At 42.1% G+C, this 19,290-nt stretch overlaps 1 protein-coding gene across 5 annotated transcripts in view; it reads left to right on the top strand.

Moving 5' to 3' along the window:
- The window catches only part of HERC2 (HECT and RLD domain containing E3 ubiquitin protein ligase 2), a 235,078-nt gene that overhangs the window by 182,906 nt on the left and 32,882 nt on the right, over window positions 1–19,290 (top strand). For all 5 annotated transcript variants that reach the window (XM_027554355.1, XM_027554358.1, XM_027554357.1 and 2 more), the window contains 9 exons: window positions 1,420–1,573; window positions 7,661–7,768; window positions 9,202–9,333; window positions 9,730–9,888; window positions 9,972–10,090; window positions 10,691–10,816; window positions 11,258–11,413; window positions 11,799–11,914; window positions 12,014–12,212. In XM_027554355.1, the coding sequence (XP_027410156.1) occupies window positions 1,420–1,573; window positions 7,661–7,768; window positions 9,202–9,333; window positions 9,730–9,888; window positions 9,972–10,090; window positions 10,691–10,816; window positions 11,258–11,413; window positions 11,799–11,914; window positions 12,014–12,212 (1,269 nt within the window). The remainder of the gene's footprint in view (window positions 1–1,419; window positions 1,574–7,660; window positions 7,769–9,201; window positions 9,334–9,729; window positions 9,889–9,971; window positions 10,091–10,690; window positions 10,817–11,257; window positions 11,414–11,798; window positions 11,915–12,013; window positions 12,213–19,290) is intronic.

Genomic DNA, 19,290 nt, shown 5'->3' with positions numbered 1-19,290 from the left:
TTTGAGGCAAGTTACTTGGCATAATTCTGAGAGATTAAATCAAGGTGAATTTCCATAAGGAAAATATTAATGTTTTTACAAGTGTATTGCATTTGTGAGAGGAAAGGATGGAATGAGAATGTGGATTTAAAGTAATAATACGTAGAATTTGTTGTAAACATATCTTCCAGGCCCTGTTCTTGGTGCATTCTCTTAGTACAGAGCACAGGCTTTCCCTTTGTTTACAGATAAGAAAACTGAAGCTCTCAGTGGTCGTTACTCCCTCAAAGACACTCAGGTGTCTGGTGGATGGGAGAGATGATTGTAAACTCTTGAGGACAGAACCACATCTATGACCCCTCTGTCACCCTCTTCTCAGAGTTTATTTGGCTCTCCTGGGGTATTGGCTGTCTTTGCAGAAGAAGGTGTTAAAGCCCAGAAAACCCCTGCTAGGCTGTGCATTAGGAGTTAGATGACATCAACATCTCAAATTCAAGGGGAGACAGAAACAGAGATGGGGATTTTCTTCCAACTTCCCTGGCCAGTGGCAGGATGCTACTCTTATGCCCCATCCTGATCTAGTATTTGAGACTTTTTAAACAAGAGAAACTTTTGTTTTCATAATTATAAAACCTAAATTATGGCAATGATTATAGTTTGTCATTAATGAAACTTCTTACTAAGATAACCTTTATTATCTAAATACAAGGAAAAATAGATTAAAATAATCATTTCTGAAAGAATAGAGAATGGTCTCATTAAGTTTTTCTAAGTTTAAAAACTTTGGAAGTTAATCACTGTAACAGTGTATTGTTTGTTTTTAAAATAGTAATCAAAATATAATCACTAGTATTGACCATTTAAATGGTGTGAGTCACTAAAATTTTGAAATGAAATCCGAACATTATGGATTGTTGGGCTGTATGGTATGGGGGCTGAGCCTAAATGTCTTGGGTCAGGAGACACCCCCGGTTGTCTCATGTCCGGTGCTGTCTACCACCGTTCAGCCTGGACAGCTGGGTCGTTCCTCTCCATTCCTGTCCCTCTTGCTTGACCCCCATGCCTTCTAGGATTTTGGTCATTTTTACACCTTCTGCTGCTTGCTTGAAAGTTTTGTTCCTGGGCAGATTTTCCTCACTAGGACGTACCCTTGCCTTGACGTGAAGAGAAAGTGCTGAGATCACGGGCATTTCATCACTTGGCGTGTATTGGGTGTTTTGTGTGTAGGTGCTTCCTTATTACTTGTACATAGATCTCTCCAAGCTTCACAGCACCCCTGTGAGCTCTGCTATCATGATTTTATTGGTGAGGAAACCGAGCCCTGATTTACACTAGATTTCTCAAACTCCCAAGCTCTCCGTGCCCCCGTCCCTGTGGAAAGAACTGAACCGGGCAGGCATCCTGATGTCTTCCTGCTTTGTCCCCTGCTTCCCCCCACAGGTGGCAGATATGTTGTTGGAGCTCTGTGTCACCGAGTTGGAGGATGTGGCTACAGACTCACAGAGTGGCCGCCTGTCCTCTCAGCCTGTGGTGGTGGAGAGTAGCCATCCCTACACTGATGACACTTCGTCCAGCGGCACAGTGAAGATACCAGGTACTGAGGGCTGGCCCCAGGGAGGACACAGGGGTCATATAAAAGCTGCCTGTAGAACAGCTCCATTTCTGCCATTGCATCAGTCGAAGTAGCCATCCTTGTTTTACCTAAAAAAAAAAAAGGGACAAAATTGCTTTAGAGTCACTTTCCCCACCTTTTCTAGAAACCTCACTTACCCAAAACATGATACAGGAAACTATGCAGAGTAGATGTTTAGCTTAATGCTTATTAGGTGGATACCTTAGTTGCTGAAACTCAGATCTAGAAGCAGTCTTGTGCCTGTGCCCAGAAGCCCTCCATGTGTCGCCCCCTCTAATGTGACACTGTCCTGGCTTGTATTTCTGGACAGTTTCTATTACCCAAGTGTGCATTCTCATCTTAACTCTCTTAATTAAACAGTTTCCATCTTTTAAGTATCTTTTAACCAGTAGTTTCTTCCTTTTTTTTCAATAATTCATCCCTTCTGCACTTTCACCTGTTCCTCCGTCCCGTCTTTCTACAGATTACCCCTGATTCATCGGCCTGATTAGTTCAGCCAGGCCCTCTGGCTGGACCATTAGTGTTTGCGATCCAGCATCTGGAAGCATCTAGTATCTGCTTGTCTTTACTTTTGTGATGGTAGCGGCTACTGATGCTCATTACCTGAGGCCATTAAGTCCATTGGTGGTTGCAAAATGGTGCTATTCTAATTATTTCATTTCTTATTTATTATTTAGATTACATTATATAGGGACATTTTCCCTGATCCTTTGGTTGGTTACCCAGGAGTACTGTTTGTATAAGAAAGGCAGGATAAAAGCTTGATTCTTCTCTTCTTTTCACATTTTCATGAGAATGAACACATCATTCTTTGAAGGTGACCAGTTATTTTGGGGTTTTTTTTTTGGCTGTGCCTCATAGCTTGTGGGATCTTAGTTTCCTGACCAGAGACTGAACCCAGACTGACAGATGGGGAAAGCACCAAGTCCTTAACACTAGATAGTCAGAAAATTACCTGTTTTTTCTTTTATATCATGAACCCATGGATTTGCACATGTGTGATGGGCTTTAATCCATTGTGACTATTGTCCTGTTGAAGCTCAGATTATCGCGTCTCCAGACGTTGAGCTCCCTGTTGTATTTGGCTCTTGGCAGTGCTTCTTATGGTCCAGTGGTAACTTCCTTGTAGTCTGATAAGACAAGATGCTTCAGGCTTGTCATGTAGTTTCTCCTCTCCACCTGGAGTCTACCCTGGTGTCTTTTAGTGGAGATGGCATTTTAGATCACTGGGCTGTTGTTGTTTCTAGACTTTTTCAGCGAATAGAGATAGGGTAAATGAGTGGACAGTCTCACTGACTGACTGACCGACTTTCTTTTGAGTTCATAATGGTATGATAGATCCAAATTCAGAACTACACGTTTCTATTTATACTTAACCTCTTCTGTTCCGTCTTTGTTTCTTTTCTCCCCCCAAATCCTGGTTCTAAGACAGAGGAATGATAGAATTAGAATATCTTATAATTATGTACTTGCTTTATCCCACATCACAGGCACAAAAGACTCAGGGTACTAGTCTGACACTACCAGATATGTATATGGTTACTGAAAATAGTTAACAAAACTTTGTCTTGGTTTCTTGCTCTCTTCATTGTTGAAATTTGATTAGCTTGGTGATACTATAAATCCCAGAGCATAACAGCTATTGCATAGTCTGCTTTCTTCCTGTTAATCTTCATTTAGTTCTAGTTGTCTCCTTTCTTACTATGATTGTCTGAAGCTCACTCTCTTGTCAATTCCTCAGCAAGGCTCAGAGGATGACAGTCCTGACATGAGTCAGCTTGTTCTAAAAGTTGGTTGCCCACATTTGAAAGTTAGTTTTATTGAATAGCATATTTTCCTCCTGTAAAAGTTTGTTGTTGAAAGTGTTATAAGTGACATTCTCAGATAAGGGTTTGTGCCCCTTTAAAATGTTGAATAGTTTTGAGTCTTGTCTTTCAGGACAGTTTTTTTTGCATTACAGTTTGTGGTATTTGTTTGCAACCTTGTTTCAATTTTCTTTTTCATGGATATGTGATTGTTATCTTGTGTTGGATGCCTTTAGAGTCAATATTGGCTACTTCCTTTCCTCCTGTTTGTCTCAAAGCATATCTGTTGTGTTTATTTGCCCCTATGTTCTTTGTAATTTAATTTTCATTTCTGAAATTTAAAAAATTGTTTACTAAACTTTATCATTTAGTGTTTTCTTCTAATTCCTATTTATATTTTTCTTTCATATCATGTATCATTTTCCTAATTTCTTTTAGCTTGGTTTGAAATAATAGATTACATTTTTCAAGTGTTTTGTGGGCACATCTTTCTGGCTTGCCTTCATTGTCTATAGGAGAATGTTATTCTACTCTTTTTCTCTCTTTTGTAATAATAACTTTATATTGTATTTGACCTTGATAATTTTATCCTGATTATTTTTATGTGAAATTAATTTTCTTAAACTTTTAGAATGAGATGGGATTTATAAAAGCTTCTTTAACTTTGAACTCTTACTCTCTCATAGTAGAAATTAAACAAAAGGTAATTCCACTCAGCAGTTACCTAAGACAAAGTCTAGTGTACCTCTTCCTGTTTCTGTTTCTCTTACTTGATATCCAGTCTGCCTGCAAGTCCTAACATTTCTACTCTAAAAGTGTATTTCAGATTCAGCCATTTATCACCATTCTGAATCATTCTGGGCCTAATCATCTAGTTTCACCTTGTTTATTATACTAACTCATATACTAGTATAATATAAATGTTCTGCTTCTACTTCTCACCTTCTGTGTCTCCCAGAATCAGCTCCTTACATGACAATCAGAGAGAGAGATTCTTTTAAAGTGAGTCAGAATATACTGGTGCTCTGCTTAAAATCTGCCAGTGCACTCCTGTAACCTTAAAATAAGACTCAGATCCTTGATGATGGCCTGTGCAACTTCCCATGAACCTTGTTTGCCTCTCCAACAGCATTCCCTTCCTCTTCACCTGTCTCTCCTGGGCCCTCCACATCATCTTTTATGGTGGCCCTTAAATATGTTCCAGGAATAGGCCATTTGTCTCACTTTGTACTTGCCATCTGCCTGAAGTACTATTCTCGTAGGCAGTTAGTTACGGGTTTCTGATCATATCTCCCTTGTGGAGGGAATCCTTTCCTTGCTACACTAGAACAGCCTTTTCCAAATTTTGTTTCGTAGATGTCCTTCTTCAAATCAGTTATACTTTGTGACATTTAACAGACATCACCTGTTTCTGTCTTATGCTAGAATAGGGACTAGCTGGAGTTAATGTTATATACAAGGGATGAGAGTGGAAATCCTTACCTTGTTCCAGTAGAGTGAATACATATCATTCTCTTAGCATTAGGTATGTTAACAATAGGTTTTTCATACATGCCTTTATCAAGTTGAGGAAACTTTCTCTTCCTAGTTTGTGGGGGAAATTTTATCATGAGAGCGTGTTGGATTTTGTCAAATGATTTTTCTGTGTATTGACATACTGTTTTCTATATTAATCCTTTATTAGTATGGCATGTTATATGAATCAGTTTCTGGATATTAAACTTGTATTGCATTTCTAGACAAATCATAATTGCCCACAATGTATAATCTATAGTATATGTTGCTGGATTTGGCTTGCTAATATTTTGTTAAGGATTTTTTGACCTATTTTCATGAATAGTGTCAGTTTGTGGCTTTCCTTTCTTTTTATTTTTTTATTAAAAACTAAAATTTATTTATGTAGCTTTCCTTTCTTGTAATATCTTGATCTCATTTTGATATTAGAGTAATACTGGCTTTACAGATTGAATTGCAGCATGTTCCCTTCTCTACTCTCTGAAAGAGTTTTTGTAGGGTAGGTATTCTTCTTCCATAAACATGAAAACATATTTACAGAATATGTTTTCTGTATAAAATATAGCAAAAGTAAAAATGAAAACTCCCTCATTTGTATCTCCTCTATTCTCACTGCTATAGCACTCTACTTCTGACATTAGACATGTGAGGGTTTCCACACATCATGCAGCTGTGCAAAATCAGCTGGTGTCCTGCAGTTTAACTCAGTCCTGACACTAGGTTAATGGCTTAAGTCCCACCAAGATGGCACCCACTTCAAATGCCAGTCAGAAGTGAAGTTCAATTGATTTGCTATAGCACCTCACAGAACTCACAGAAGCATTTACTTATGTTTATTAGTTTATTGTAAGTTCAGTTCAGTTCAGTCGCTCAGTCATGTCCGACTCTTTGCCACTCCATGGAGTTTATTATAAAGGACATGAGAAAGAATACAGATGAACAGCCAGATAAAGAGGTATATAAGAGTTCAAGATGGTAGGTAGTCTTGTTGAAATCTTCTGTATCTTTACAGATTTTTCTCTCTATCTGTCCTGTCAGTTGTTGAAGGCTAAATTTTGAAATCCCCAGTTGTAATCGTGGATTTGCTTACTTTTTTAATTTATATTTGTTTTTTTGTCGTGTGTTTTGGGGCTTTGTTCAGACCTAAAAGAAGCAGAAGAGGCTAACAGGAGACAACAAGAATACACAGAACTATACAAAAAGGTCTAAGGACCCAGAGTCATTGTTATCATATTTTCCTTTGTTATCATGTTTTCACTGTTTTTGTGAATTCTTTGAACATATTTATTATAGTTTTGAAGTCATTGCCTACTCGGTTCAGCATCTGGCCCATTAGGGTCAGTTTCTGTTGTCTGATTTTCTTCCCGCGTATGGCTCACATTTTTCAGTGTTTTTGCATATCTCATTATATTTTGTTGAAAACTTAGACATTTTAGATTCTGTTGTGACACTTGGTTTCTGAGTTTTTAAAAAAGACTTGTAATTGTTGCTGGGTTTCTATGGTGGTTTTGTGTATTTATTTTGTAAGATGCCTGGAATTACTCTCTAAAATCTCTTCCCTGCGTCACATATTCACTGATATCCTAGCTTACTTTATAATTCTGATTTTTGTTCTCTAGCCTGACTTTTAGGGTTTGTTCCATCTGCTTGATTTAGCCTGCTCATTTCCCCATCTGTGGATGGATCTCTGTGGGTGGAAGCAAGGGAGGGCATGGAAGTCAGTGTTTTGGCAGTTTTCCTGTGTGTGTGTGTGCGTGCGCGCAAGTGCATGCACACATGCACACACACATGCACATGCACACCCAACTCTCCGTTTTCTTGAGGATATGTGCCTCAAGTCACCCAGGCCTCCATGACGTCCTCATTGAGCCCTTCTCTGTTCTCTGACTTCCAGAATCTTCTTGTTAGATTTCTGGCTAGTTCTCATGTCTGGCACCCGCCCAGCCACACCAGATTCTTAAGCCAGCAAAGACGCAAGCTTTTCTGTATGTCCTCAGTTACCCTCCCCACTCTCTGACTTTTAGGATCTCTGCCCAGGCACTGCACCTGCTTTGCACCAGTTAGCATGTCACTGGAGACAGAGTCCCATCCTGGTAAAGCTGAGCTGCAGCCGCACAGGGCAATCCTAGGCGAGAACACATAGGCTCTCACTGTCCCTACCTGAGTTGGGCAGTTTTTCCGTGAATGAACTCTTCTCGGCTTGTTGTTTGCCTTGAATTGATTTGAAGAGCCCTGGAATCATTGTTTCTTACTATTTTGAGTGATTTTATAGTTGTTTTGCCAACCTTTTCCCTCCACCGTAACCCAGGTCATAGCCTTCACTGATTCTTTTCTAAGCTAATTTGTCCCAGAGAAGACTCTAGATCTAATGCTAAATTCTTGGTGGACATGATTTTATATGGCTTTTAAAATGTGGGGGAGCAGGATAATAAAGCTTGGTCGTCTGGTTAGGGCTATAGCATGAAAATCTTTCCAGAAGTGAGACCACAAAACTAGTTGGCCAAGTGAGAGTGTCTTCAATTGTTTCATCATGGGTGAAATATTTTGTGGGAGGCAGAGTTGGAGTGAGAGGAATCCTTCTTTTTTGAGGTTAGTTCTTCCTTTCTGCTTTTCGTTGGCTGTTGCACATCATTTTAGACTCACTGCTTCTGTGTGGTATGGTTTTGGCCCTGTCTGTGGTATGTTGACTGGGAGCGTTACCTTGTTTTTGTACCTACTTGTCCTCCAGGTGCAGAGGGACTCAGGGTGGAGTTTGACCGGCAGTGCTCCACCGAAAGGCGCCATGACCCTCTCACAGTTATGGATGGTGTCAACAGGATTGTCTCCGTGCGGTCAGGTAGGAAGAGGAGTTGAGCTTGCTTTTGTAGAAACCATTAGCACATTACTGCTTCATTCTCACGTGCGACTTCACGAGAGAACAATAAGTGACCTAACTGCAAAATACAGTAGGTTTTATCTGTTTTCCCCTGTGCTTTCAGTAAGATGATTTATTAAGTGATGCATGTACCTCCCCACCAATGGGTGGGACTACTGGTGTCCAGTATGACTGCTGGTCCTTCTTGGGGGCACTGGTTGTCGGGAGGGTCCAGTCTCACCTAGACAGTGGAGATGGTGCTGTAAGATGTTTGGGATTGTCAGACTCATGCACGGTAAAGGTTGACATACTACAAGGCTTCTTAAAGGTTTTATTTTTTAATTGATTGCTGTGAGGAGTTAGGCTCCCCTCTGAGTAAGTGTTGTGTGCGCGTGGTGGACAGTACTGGAGTAGATGGGAGGGGTCTCCTTTGGGCCTCTCCCTGCTCTGATGTGCTCCGTGAGATTGAGCAAGAGTGAATCACTCTGTCTGGGGGCTTGATAAATGCCCTTCACTGTGTTTTTTAGAATCATCAGTGCAGGTGTATGTGTGTCTGTGTGTGCAGATCTCTTAAGGTATCTTTATTCTTCGTCTGGAGCCAGGGTCAACAAATGTTTCCTAACATAACTACTCCCCTCTGCCTTTGTAGCAAAGGCAGTCACAGACCAAATATAAATGATGGGCCTGGCTGTGTGCCAGTAGAATTTTACTCACAAGAGGTTACTTTGGATGAAGTGGTATCACAGATGAGCATGGATTTTTTTTTTTCTGACAGTTTGACAGATGTCACTGTAGTATGCAGTAGTGTTCTGACATGTTTCCAGTTTCTCTGCTTCCAACAGGATCCCTTCCAGGCTACTCCCACACTGCTGCCTGATGGCTCCTCTAAGTGGAAGCTCATTTGGGGTGGCACACTGTAAGCTTGTCTCCCCAGCTCCTCTCCAGGGCACCCCAAGCTCTGGCAGGCTACTCTCCTCTTTCTGGAGAGTGGCTCATGTGTGCTGAACCGCCCCTGTGCTTCAGTGGGGGCCCTGTGTCTCTGAACACTTGCTTCCCCTTTGAGGAAGATGGAGGCTTTCTCTTTGGCTGCCTGGGTACTAACCATTGCATCAGACCCTCTCAAAGAAACTTCTGTAGGCCCTGACCCTGGTGTGAGCACGAACTGGCTCTGTGGGCCTCTCACATAGCATTGTGGTCGTGTTTGAGTGTCTTCTGTTGGGGCACTGCCTACCTGTCCTCTGCTTCCCAGTTGCTTGCTGCAGTGTGAGCTGAAGGCCTTGGTGTGGACGCACCTGGGCAGTGGGCTGGAGGAGCCAGCTGTCATTCAGACAGGATGTGAGTGACTTTGTATCTAAGGAAGTTGATGTTGATCTGATGAGGGGTAAACCCACCACCAGTGTGCTTTTGTCCCCCAGGCCGGGAGTGGTCTGACTGGTCCAGCGAACTGCGCATCCCGGGGGATGAGTTGAAGTGGAAGTTCATCAGTGATGGGTCTGTGAATGGGTGGGGCTGGCGCTTCACAGTCTACCCCATCATGCCAGCTGCAGGTGAGGAGGGGGGTTGGTGATCCAAGCAAGGGAAATACACACGAATTTTCACTTGGTGCTTGTAGTCTACCTTCTGTTGTGTTGGGACCCAGCACTGCCCAAGGCCCCACCACATCAAGGCTCAGAACTGCATGAGCTGCTTCACTTTCTGGCTGTTGGGATGTGGCTCTCTGTTTTCACCCAAAGTCTTCCAGCTGTTGCTGGTTGCGGTTCTTCAGCCGTGTGAGATCTCAGGTGAAATGTCAGTGTGCGGAGCGTAGTCACGTGACACGACAGTGGTGCAGCCCTCTAGCCGTGGCATCCATGTGGATGACGCACTCAACTTTGGGTGAATCTCCTTGTGGGGTAGCTGTTGCCCTGCCCAACAAGGGGACATTTATAATTACCTTTCTTCAGGCCCTAAAGACCTACTTTCTGATCGCTGTGTCCTCTCGTGCCCGTCCATGGACTTGGTAACTTGTTTGTTGGACTTCCGGCTCAACCTTGCCTCAAACAGAAGCATCATCCCCCGCCTTGCAGCGTCCCTGGCAGCTTGTGCACAGCTGAGTGCCTTGGGTAAGTGGCACCTCTGTTGTCAGGCCTGTCTTACTTCTTGAGAAGAATGGTCATCCTCTGACTTTTCTGTCTTCTCGTTTCAGCTGCCAGTCACAGAATGTGGGCCCTTCAAAGACTGAGGAAGCTTCTTACAACTGAATTTGGACAATCAATTAACATAAACAGGCTACTTGGAGATAATGATGGGGAAACAAGAGCTCTGGTATGAAACATTACATTATAGTTTCTAGTTGTGTGACCCTTTGGGACTAAAATGTTGCTTTAATTATTTTAACTTCCTAATCACAGAAGAGTTGGGAAATTTCACATAGGACTAAGACAGCCTTTCTTGCATTCAGACTCCCTTTATGTTGCTATTATACTGAGTGCAGGCTGGACTTTGATTATAGAAACAGCCCCATGTAGATGGCTATGAGAATAGCTTTATGAGTCTAACTCACCACATCCCCTTTGTTTTGCTGGATGAAGTAGTTATTGTTAAAAGAATGCTTATCTTAACCATGTTGGAGATGGAGGTTTCTGAAGCAGAAATTCCTTTCTGGTTCCCTGGGAGAACTGTTTTTGTTATACTGAAATTAAGACCAAATATTCTGAAGTGAATTTTCATGCTCTTCTTTTTAATTTCAGTATTCATTGTGTCTTTTTAGATTTTTTCCCCCATTTATAAATATCAATCACTTGTTTTAGGGGAGAATAGTATCAGTATAATTAAACATTTGACTCATAGAAACAAAACACTCAACTCAACTCTCCTGAAATTGGTTTCCTAGTATGGGCTATAATTTTGTTGTTTTCTTAAAAGAGTTTTTCAGGCAGTGCTCTTGCTGCTTTGGTGAAAGGCCTTCCAGAAGCTTTGCAAAGGCAGTTTGAATATGAAGATCCTATTGTGAGAGGTGGCAAGCAGCTACTGCACAGCCCATTCTTTAAGGTAATTCTTGGCTTGTTTTGAGGTGGTAAGAGAACCACAGAGAGCTGTCAAGTACAGTACATCAAATATCAGGCATCCCTGAGGACAGGTATAGGTACTGAAGGTGAATGTGAAACAGTTTCAAGACTGTGTGGTCTAAGCTCTTGTGCTTTAATAACAGTGTGCTTTTAGATGCTTTTACTTAGATGGCAAGTATTGTAGCCGTGGTCTGATCTGGGTTCCTGTTGTCAGGTGTATCACTAGGAACTGGGTAGGAATAATCCACATCATTGGTGATGCCACGCCCCTTGCTGGGCATGTGGCAGTTATCTGGAGTGAGGAATTGTGAAGGAACACCCACAGAGAGCCTGCATGGGGGCTGTCTTTGGCATGCAGTGCTGGTGAAGTAGAATGTTCGCTGTGTCTGAGTATCCCTGTGTTGTTAATTTTTGCTGGCTGCAGGTACTAGTAGCTCTTGCTTGTGACCTGGAATTAGACACGCTCCCTTGCTGTGCTGAAACACACAAGTGGGCTTGGTTCCGGAGGTACTGCATGGCCTCCCGTGTTGCTGTGGCCCTGGACAAGAGAACGTCGCTGCCCCGTCTGTTTCTCGATGAGGTATTGTACCTTATTTTGGAACCTCTTTAGGGATGCAAAGTGTCTTCTTTTATAGTGTAAAAAGATGCCAGTGTTACAAGATAGTAACATCTGTCTTGGCAAGGAATATCATAAAAAAAGAAGCACATAGTTGAAAATGAATAACACTGAATTTCAGTTAAAGTTTGTTTTTAGTAAAGATATAATGATACTGCCTAGACGTTTTAAAATACCTTCAATGTAATATAGTCTTGGTTTTGATTATTAACCCTAAAATCACAATGTTGGCGTTCCCTCATTTTCTTGGTTGGGAAGACCTCCTCTCCTGTCTTCTTGCCTTAGTATTATTTGTTTTATTCCTGAGAGATGAGTGCTTGATTTATAATCTCATAATAATATTGTCCAGGTGGCTAAGAAAATTCGTGAACTAATGGCAGATGGCGAAAACATGGACGTTCTCCATGAGAGTCACAGCATTTTTAGAAGAGAGCAAGATGAACAGCTTGTGCAGTGGATGAACAGGTTGACTATAGCCAAAACAAGAATTAATATTGTCTCTGGGAGGATGGTGCTTAACATGGAGTTCTTCCCATGTCAATTGTTTTTTAATGTTTGTTACAGGCGACCAGATGACTGGACTCTTTCTGCTGGTGGCAGTGGAACAATTTATGGATGGGGTCATAATCATAGGGGTCAGCTTGGGGGCATTGAAGGTGCAAAAGTTAAAGTCCCTACACCATGTGAAGCCCTTGCAGCCCTCAGACCTGTGCAACTAATTGGAGGAGAGCAGACGCTCTTTGCAGTGACAGCTGATGGGAAGGTAAGAAGGTGTATTTTCTGTCACACTGACATCGAAACTGCGAGACAGCTGTGGCTAGAGGGCAGTTGAGTTCATAGTGTGTATAAGGATTGTGTACTAAAACATTATCTCAAGATTAATAGTATTCATGGTATACTGAAAGCAGTATGCCATAAATTCTATAGTGTTTCTGTATAATCTTTAATGTATTCTATGATTTTAGAATTTTTTACTTTGAAATGCAGCATACATACAAAAGTGTATTATAGTTATTTGCATATCAGTTCATTTGATGTATTACTTTTTTGTCTGCTATCATAATGCTGTCTTTTAAAAAATTTTTTAATTGGACGGTAATTGCTTTATATTATTGTGTTAGTTTCTGCTGTCCATCAACATGATCATCCATAGGTATACATATGTCCCCTCCTTCTTGGACCTCCCTCCCACCTCCCACCACATCCCACTGCTCTAGATTGTCACAGCGCACCGGGTTTGAGCTCCCTGCATCATACATTTGCACTGGCCATCTGTTTTACATATGGTGCTGTATATGCCTCAGTGTTACTGTTTGAGTTCATCCCTCCCTCTCCTTCCCCCACTGTGCCCACGAGTCTGATCTCTATGTTTGCCTCTCCATTGCTCCCCTGCAGATAGGTTCATCAGTACCGTCTTTAAAGATTTCATATATATGTGTTAATATACAATATTTGTTTTTCTCTGACTTACTTCTCTCTGTATAATAAGCTCTAGGTTCATCCCCTTCATTAAAACTGACTCAAATACGTTCTTTTTTTGTAGCTGAGTAATAATCCATTATATATATGTACCACAGCTTCTTTATCCATTCACCTGTCAGTGGACATCTAGGTTGGTTCCATGTCCTAGCTACTATAAATAGTACTGCAGTGAACACATGTGTCTTCTTCAATTATGGTTTTCTCAGGGTATATGTCTAGTAGTGGGATTGCTGGGTTATATGGTAGTTGAACTAAGACTAGCTTGTTAAGGAATCTCCATACTATCTTCCATAATGGCTGTATCAATTTACATTCCCACCAACAGTGCAAGAGGGTTCCCTTTTCTCCACACCCTCTCCAGCATTTGTTGTTGGTAAATGTTTTGCTGATCGCCATTCTGACTGTTATGAGGTGATAACTCATTGTAGTTTTGATTTGCATTTCTCTAATAATGAACAGTGTTGAGCATCTTTTCATGTGTTTGTTGGCCATCTGTATGTCTTTGGAGAAGTGTCTGTTTAGATATTCCACCAATTTTTTGATTGGGTTCTTTGTTTTTCTGATATTGAGCTGCATGAGCTACTTGTATATTTTGGATTGCAGCTGTTTTCTTCCATTCTGAGAGTTTGGAGAAAATAATTGCAATTATTTTATCCTTGTTTATAGTTTCCTTGGATGTACAAAAACTTACAAGTTTAATTAGGTCCTACTTGTTTATTTTAATTTCCATTATTCTAGGAGGTGGGTCATAGAGGATCTTACTGTGATTTATGTCAAGGAGTGTGCTGCCTGTGTTTTCCTCTAGGAGCTTTATAGTTTCTGATCTTTAATCCATTTTGAGTTTATTTTTGTGTATGTCTTAGGAGGTGTTCTAGTTTTGTTCTTTCACGTGTAGCTGTCCAGTTTTCCCAGCACCACTTACTGAAGAGGCTGTCTTTTCTCCATTGTATGTTCTTGTGTCATTTGTCAAAGATAGATGCCCATAGATGCGTGGGTTTATCTCTGTGCTTTCTATCTTATTCCATTGGTCTATATTTTTGTTTTTTGTGCCAACCATACTATCTTGATGACTGTAGCTTTGTAGTATAGCCGGAAGTCAGGAAGGTTGATTCTTATAGCTTTTTTTTCTTTCTCAAGGTTGCTTTGTCTATTTGGGGTCTTTTGTGTTTACATAAAAATTGTGAAATTTTGTGTTCCAGTTCTGTGACAGATGCCATTGGTAGTTTGATAGGGATTGCATTGAATCTGCTTTGAGTAGTATAGTCAGTTTCATGATGTTGATTCTTCCAAGAACATGGAATAGCTCTCCATCTTTCTGTGTCATCTTTGATTTCTTTCATCAGTGTCTTATAGTTCTCTGCATACAAGTCTTTTGTCTTTTTAAGTCAGTTTATTCCTAGGTATTTTCTTTTTGTTGCAGTGGTGAATGGGATTGTTTTCCTTAATGTCTCTTTCTGATTTTTCACTGTTAGTGTATAGGAATGCAAGGAATTTCTGTATATTAATTTTATTAATATATCCTATGACTGTTACATTTGTTGATCAACTCTAGTGATTTTGATCGATTAGCTCTGCTTATAGGCTATCCTCCAGTGTTTGTTCCTTAGCCAGGCAAGAGGTGGAGAAGGCCAAGGCTTATTAGGGCCCACTTGTTCCCTTGGGCTGTGGAGAGGGTGGAATGTGGCAGCCACAGTTAGGATGTACTAAGTAGTGCCTGCGGCGTTAGACTTGCCAGATGTTGTCATAGTCTGAGGCGGGTCATGTGCTCTCCCAGAGGAATATACCTCAATTTGTGGGTCCCTAGGAAGAATCAAGCTGCATAGACTCCCAGCGTGGGTTGGGCAGTAACCTGTGCCTGCTCACAGCCGTTGGCAGCTGCCGCCTCTGGGGTCGGGACTGCAGTGACGGCTTTTTGTCTGCTGCCTCAGGCCCTTGCCCTGGTTTTGGCAGTGTCTAGTCACTTATGTTTACGTAAACTGCAGTCATGTCACTTCTGCCTCTGGCTCTCCTACCAGTTTTGCTGGTTTTGACAGCCACCACCTGGGCACACACTGCTGTCTGCAAATGCATGGAGTAGGAGTTGGAGTGTTCCAGTGGCAACGATATTTTGTCTCTCTGGGATGCTCAGTTTTTTCCCTGGACTCCCTCAGCTGTGTCCTACTAACGTCCTCAGAGTATTCTCACAGTTGGCCAAATCAGGACCTCTCCCTGAGATTCAAAGCTTGAGCCTCAGCACTCAGCCCCGATTTGTTCTAGGCCAGCAGTATGAGCAGCTTCTCACCTGGGAAGTAATGTTTGGCAGCTATCTTTGTGGTGAGTTCTCTCCATTTTGCCTTCCGAGCCCCCGCCATTGTGTTCCCCTCTGAGGTTCTGAAGCTCCCCCCCTGCCCCACCTTCCATGAGGGGTTTCTGAGTATGTGGAAACTTTACCTCCTTTACAGCTGTCTCCCCAGAGCTCAGGTCCCCATCCTGAAATCCTTTGTCTCGTTTTTTTAACCTTTATCTTTTGACCTACCTCATTCTAAGGAGATTGGCTTGCCTGTTTGAAAGTCTGGGTCTTCTGCCAGCATTCAGAAGGTGTTCTTTAGGAGTTGTTTCATATGTAGATGTATTTTTGATGTATTTGTGGAGAGGAAGGTGACTTTCCCATCTTATTCTATCACCGTCTTGGAAGTTCTCCCATAATGCTGTCTTTTAAAAAATTGCTACTGATACATTCAAATAGTTGATATTTATATATTGACTGTATGTCTAGTGAAAGTGAAAGTTGCTCGGTCATGTCCAACTCTTTGCAATCCCATACAGTCCATGGAATTCTCCATGGCCAGAATACTGGAGTGAGTAGCTGTTCCCTCCTCCGGAACAGCTTCCCAACCCAGGGATCAAACCCAGGTCTCCTGCATTGCAGATGGATTCTTTACCAACTGAGCCGCAATGGAAGCCCTCATCCAAAGGGTGGCCCATATGTCTAGTGACTTTATTATATTCTTCTTTCTTAGTATCTCAAACTGTTTTGTATCATCTTTATAAATTCATGTTCTGAGATAAATTTTGTTCATTCCTTTTCAGTTCACCTGTCTTTTACAGAGAAATGGAGCTAATTGGGCTGGGTGGGAATTGCAGTATAATACTGAACAGGGGTGGTGGTAATGGACCTTCTTTTTGTCTTAATTTAGGCTGCAAAAGAAACACTGTGATGGGATCCTTCACACACTGTGAGATTTTGATAGATGCCTGTTGAAGTCCTTTAATGGACTGGAACCTGGTGGTCTGGAGTCGGCAATAAGAAAGTAAAGGAGAGAGAAAGAGGCTGATATTCCTTGGTTTACACAGAAAACCAGTGACGTCCCTGACACGGGGCTTGCTCTGTTCACGAAGGCCTCAGGCGCCCTCTCGAAGGGGTGAAGGGGCAGAGCACCTTCTGGAGAGGATCTTAAAAGCCCAGGCAGGAAAGTGAACCCAGAGGGCCTCTGTACTCCAGAGAATTAGCCTGAAAGAGAGAGGGAGAGAGAGAGAGAGAGAGAAAGAAGACACGGGGCCCAAAGCTCTGATGGAGCAAAGGTGTCTTATTCAACATTTTGTGGGTATTTATACTCTCTTACAAGGTAGCTATTTCCAGCAGAGATAAAATCAAAACTTACAAGTTATCAAGGAAACATGAGGTCATCTATATGAAAGAGAGAGGGTCGTAAATAATCACTTTTACTGTATGGTTCATAGAAAGGAAGAGGGTCGTAAATAGTTACTTATCACCGTATGGAAAAACTAACAAAGGAAATGCATGCATTCCTAAGCCCCTGGGAGTAGTTTGCTAAGGGACAGAGGATTCATGACAGATCCAAAACAGCACCCAGGAAGCCTCCTGTTAAATGCTTCCTGACAGATGCCCTTTATCAAATTAAGGAAGTTTGCATCTTTTTTCTAGTTATGAATGGATATTGACTTTTGTCAAACTTTCTACATTTAAAACACTAACATACAGATGTTTTTCTCCTCGTGTTGTTTAGTCGCTAAGTCATGGCCAACTCTTTGCAACTGTATAGACTGCAGCATTTCTGTCCTTCACTATTTCCTGGAGTTTCTTCAAAACTCAGTCATGTCCACTGAGTCAGTGATGCTGTCCAGCCGTCTCATCCTCTGTCACCCCCTTCTCCTGCCTTCAGGGTCTTTCCCAGTGAGTCAGCTCTTTGCATCAGGGGGCCAAAGATTAATATAGTATATTAGATTGACTGCTTTTCCTGTATCAAACGGTCTTGCATCCATTGAAGAAACCTTACTTGGTTAGGTTCTGTTTTATTTATATATTTATAAATATTTATATATATATACACACACACCTGTGTATACACACACACACACACACACACACACACACACACACATATTGGTTTGTGTTTGGAATTTTAGGGACACCCAGGGTCATGAGTGTGATCATCATAATGTATTTATTTGTCTTATCCATTGCACGTCAGGTTATGATACTATATTTAACTTACAACAGTTTACATGAAACAATACAAATTTATTATGTCACAGTCTGTCTGGGTGGCTTAGGTTGGTCCTCCAACCTAGACTCTCTCATCAGGCTGCAGTTGCTGCAGGACTGGCCTGAGGAAGATTCAGCTTGCCATGACCTATTGGCTGAGGTTGCCTTCAGCTCTTTGCCATCTTACAACATGTCAGCTGGCTTTGTCAAAGCAGGAGAGCCTGCGAGCAAGACAGAAGTCACAGTCTTGTGCAAGCTAATGCAGAAGTGACATGTCATCCCTGTTGCTATATTCTATCCATTAGGAGAGTGTCACTGGGCTCAGCCCACATCTAAGGAGGGATTACATAGGGGTGGGAATCCTGCAAGCAGGGACTCTGGGAAGCAAATCAGAGGCTACCCGCCAGAAGTATCAAGGTCATGCTACCTAGAAGTATCAAGGGTTGAAGTGTAGCTCTCTTTTGCTGGGGACCAGCCCCGGCTGATCCAGGGTATTTGAAGCGGGGACGGCATCGGCGACCTATTTATTTAAATATTTTATCAAAGATATAAAGAGTAATAGGATGAGGATAGCTCAGTAGGAAAATTCAGTGGAGAAAAGAGGCTGAGTAGCTTGGTTTATGCGGGAGACCAATAAAACTTCAAGACAAGAAGTTTGCACCACTTACATAGGCCGCAGGCATCCTTCCGTTCTCCCAAAGGAGAGGAGACACTGAGGCCTCCCCGGTCAGATCTTAGAAGCCCAGGCATAATTAGCAAGCATGGCAGGTTCCGCGCTCCAGATGGAGACTCAGCCAGAATTTGGGGGAGAGAGTGACATGGGGAGACCAAGTTTCAGTGAACAAGGCCCGCACTTTATTTTCCAAAGTAGTTTTTATACCTTAAGTTGTGCATAGAGGATAATGGGGGAAGGGGTGGAGTCATGCAAGGACAGCAGTTCCTGGTCCTAATCAAAGCCAGGCTTTCAAACTTATCATATGCAAAAGTTCAGGTGAATTACATCATCTTCTGGCCAGGAGGCCTGTTAACATTTTAAGAAACTTATCTTTCTCTAAAGGTGATTATTCCAAAGTCAGGCACCAGCCTCCAAAAAAGCATTGGACAAAGCTGCATTCCTATAGGGCAAAGGTGAGGTGGGCTCAATCAAGAAAAGAATTAACTCAAGGGTCCAAGGTTACAAACATTGAGGCTACTACTTACATTTCTATACTCCCATTATATCAATCAATACACTGCCAAGGACACAGTAGGTAAGGAGTATGGAGACTTAGCAGCAAACATTGGCCCAATAAGTGAAAAACCCTTCACCAATACAATTTCTAATCAATCTTTTAACTACTCAAAGGAATCTGTGTTTAGACAGTTTAGAACATCTCCTGCCTCTCACAGTTGGGAGGCTCTGAACAATCACATGTGGCCGGAAAAACCTATTCAGGCAGGCTAGAGGATTTCCAAAGGAGTTTGTAGGTTAAACACTGTCACACCCAGGAATTATTACCTGGAGCTGTAAGCTAACTTTTTTCAGAGAGAGGTAGTGGGGGACAGCCCCCCGTAAAGTCAGAGGTGTAGGTGAGAGCACAAAGCAGAAAGTAGGCAGACTCTGGTTTGGGGGGTAGATGCTCGAGAATTTCCAGGGGGACTCCTGAGGCTCGATCCCGCCTTTGCGTATGCCGAGCCTCCTTCCTCATGACCTTTGTCATGGGTGGAGCTCCTCACGCTGGCTCCCGGCAGTGATAGAATTCTAGTTGAGCTATTCCAGATCCTGAAAGATGATGCTGTGGAAAGTGCTGCACTCAATATGCAATATGCACTCAGTATGCAATATGCCCTCAGTATGCAATATGCCGGCTCCCGGCACTCTTTTTCTGTTTTC

Source organism: Bos indicus x Bos taurus, chromosome 2 (assembly GCF_003369695.1).
Source record: "Bos indicus x Bos taurus breed Angus x Brahman F1 hybrid chromosome 2, Bos_hybrid_MaternalHap_v2.0, whole genome shotgun sequence".
NCBI classification, from domain to species: Eukaryota; Metazoa; Chordata; class Mammalia; order Artiodactyla; family Bovidae; genus Bos; species Bos indicus x Bos taurus.
Note: the sequence above shows the minus strand (reverse complement) of the source record. Positions and strands in the feature narration are given on the sequence as shown.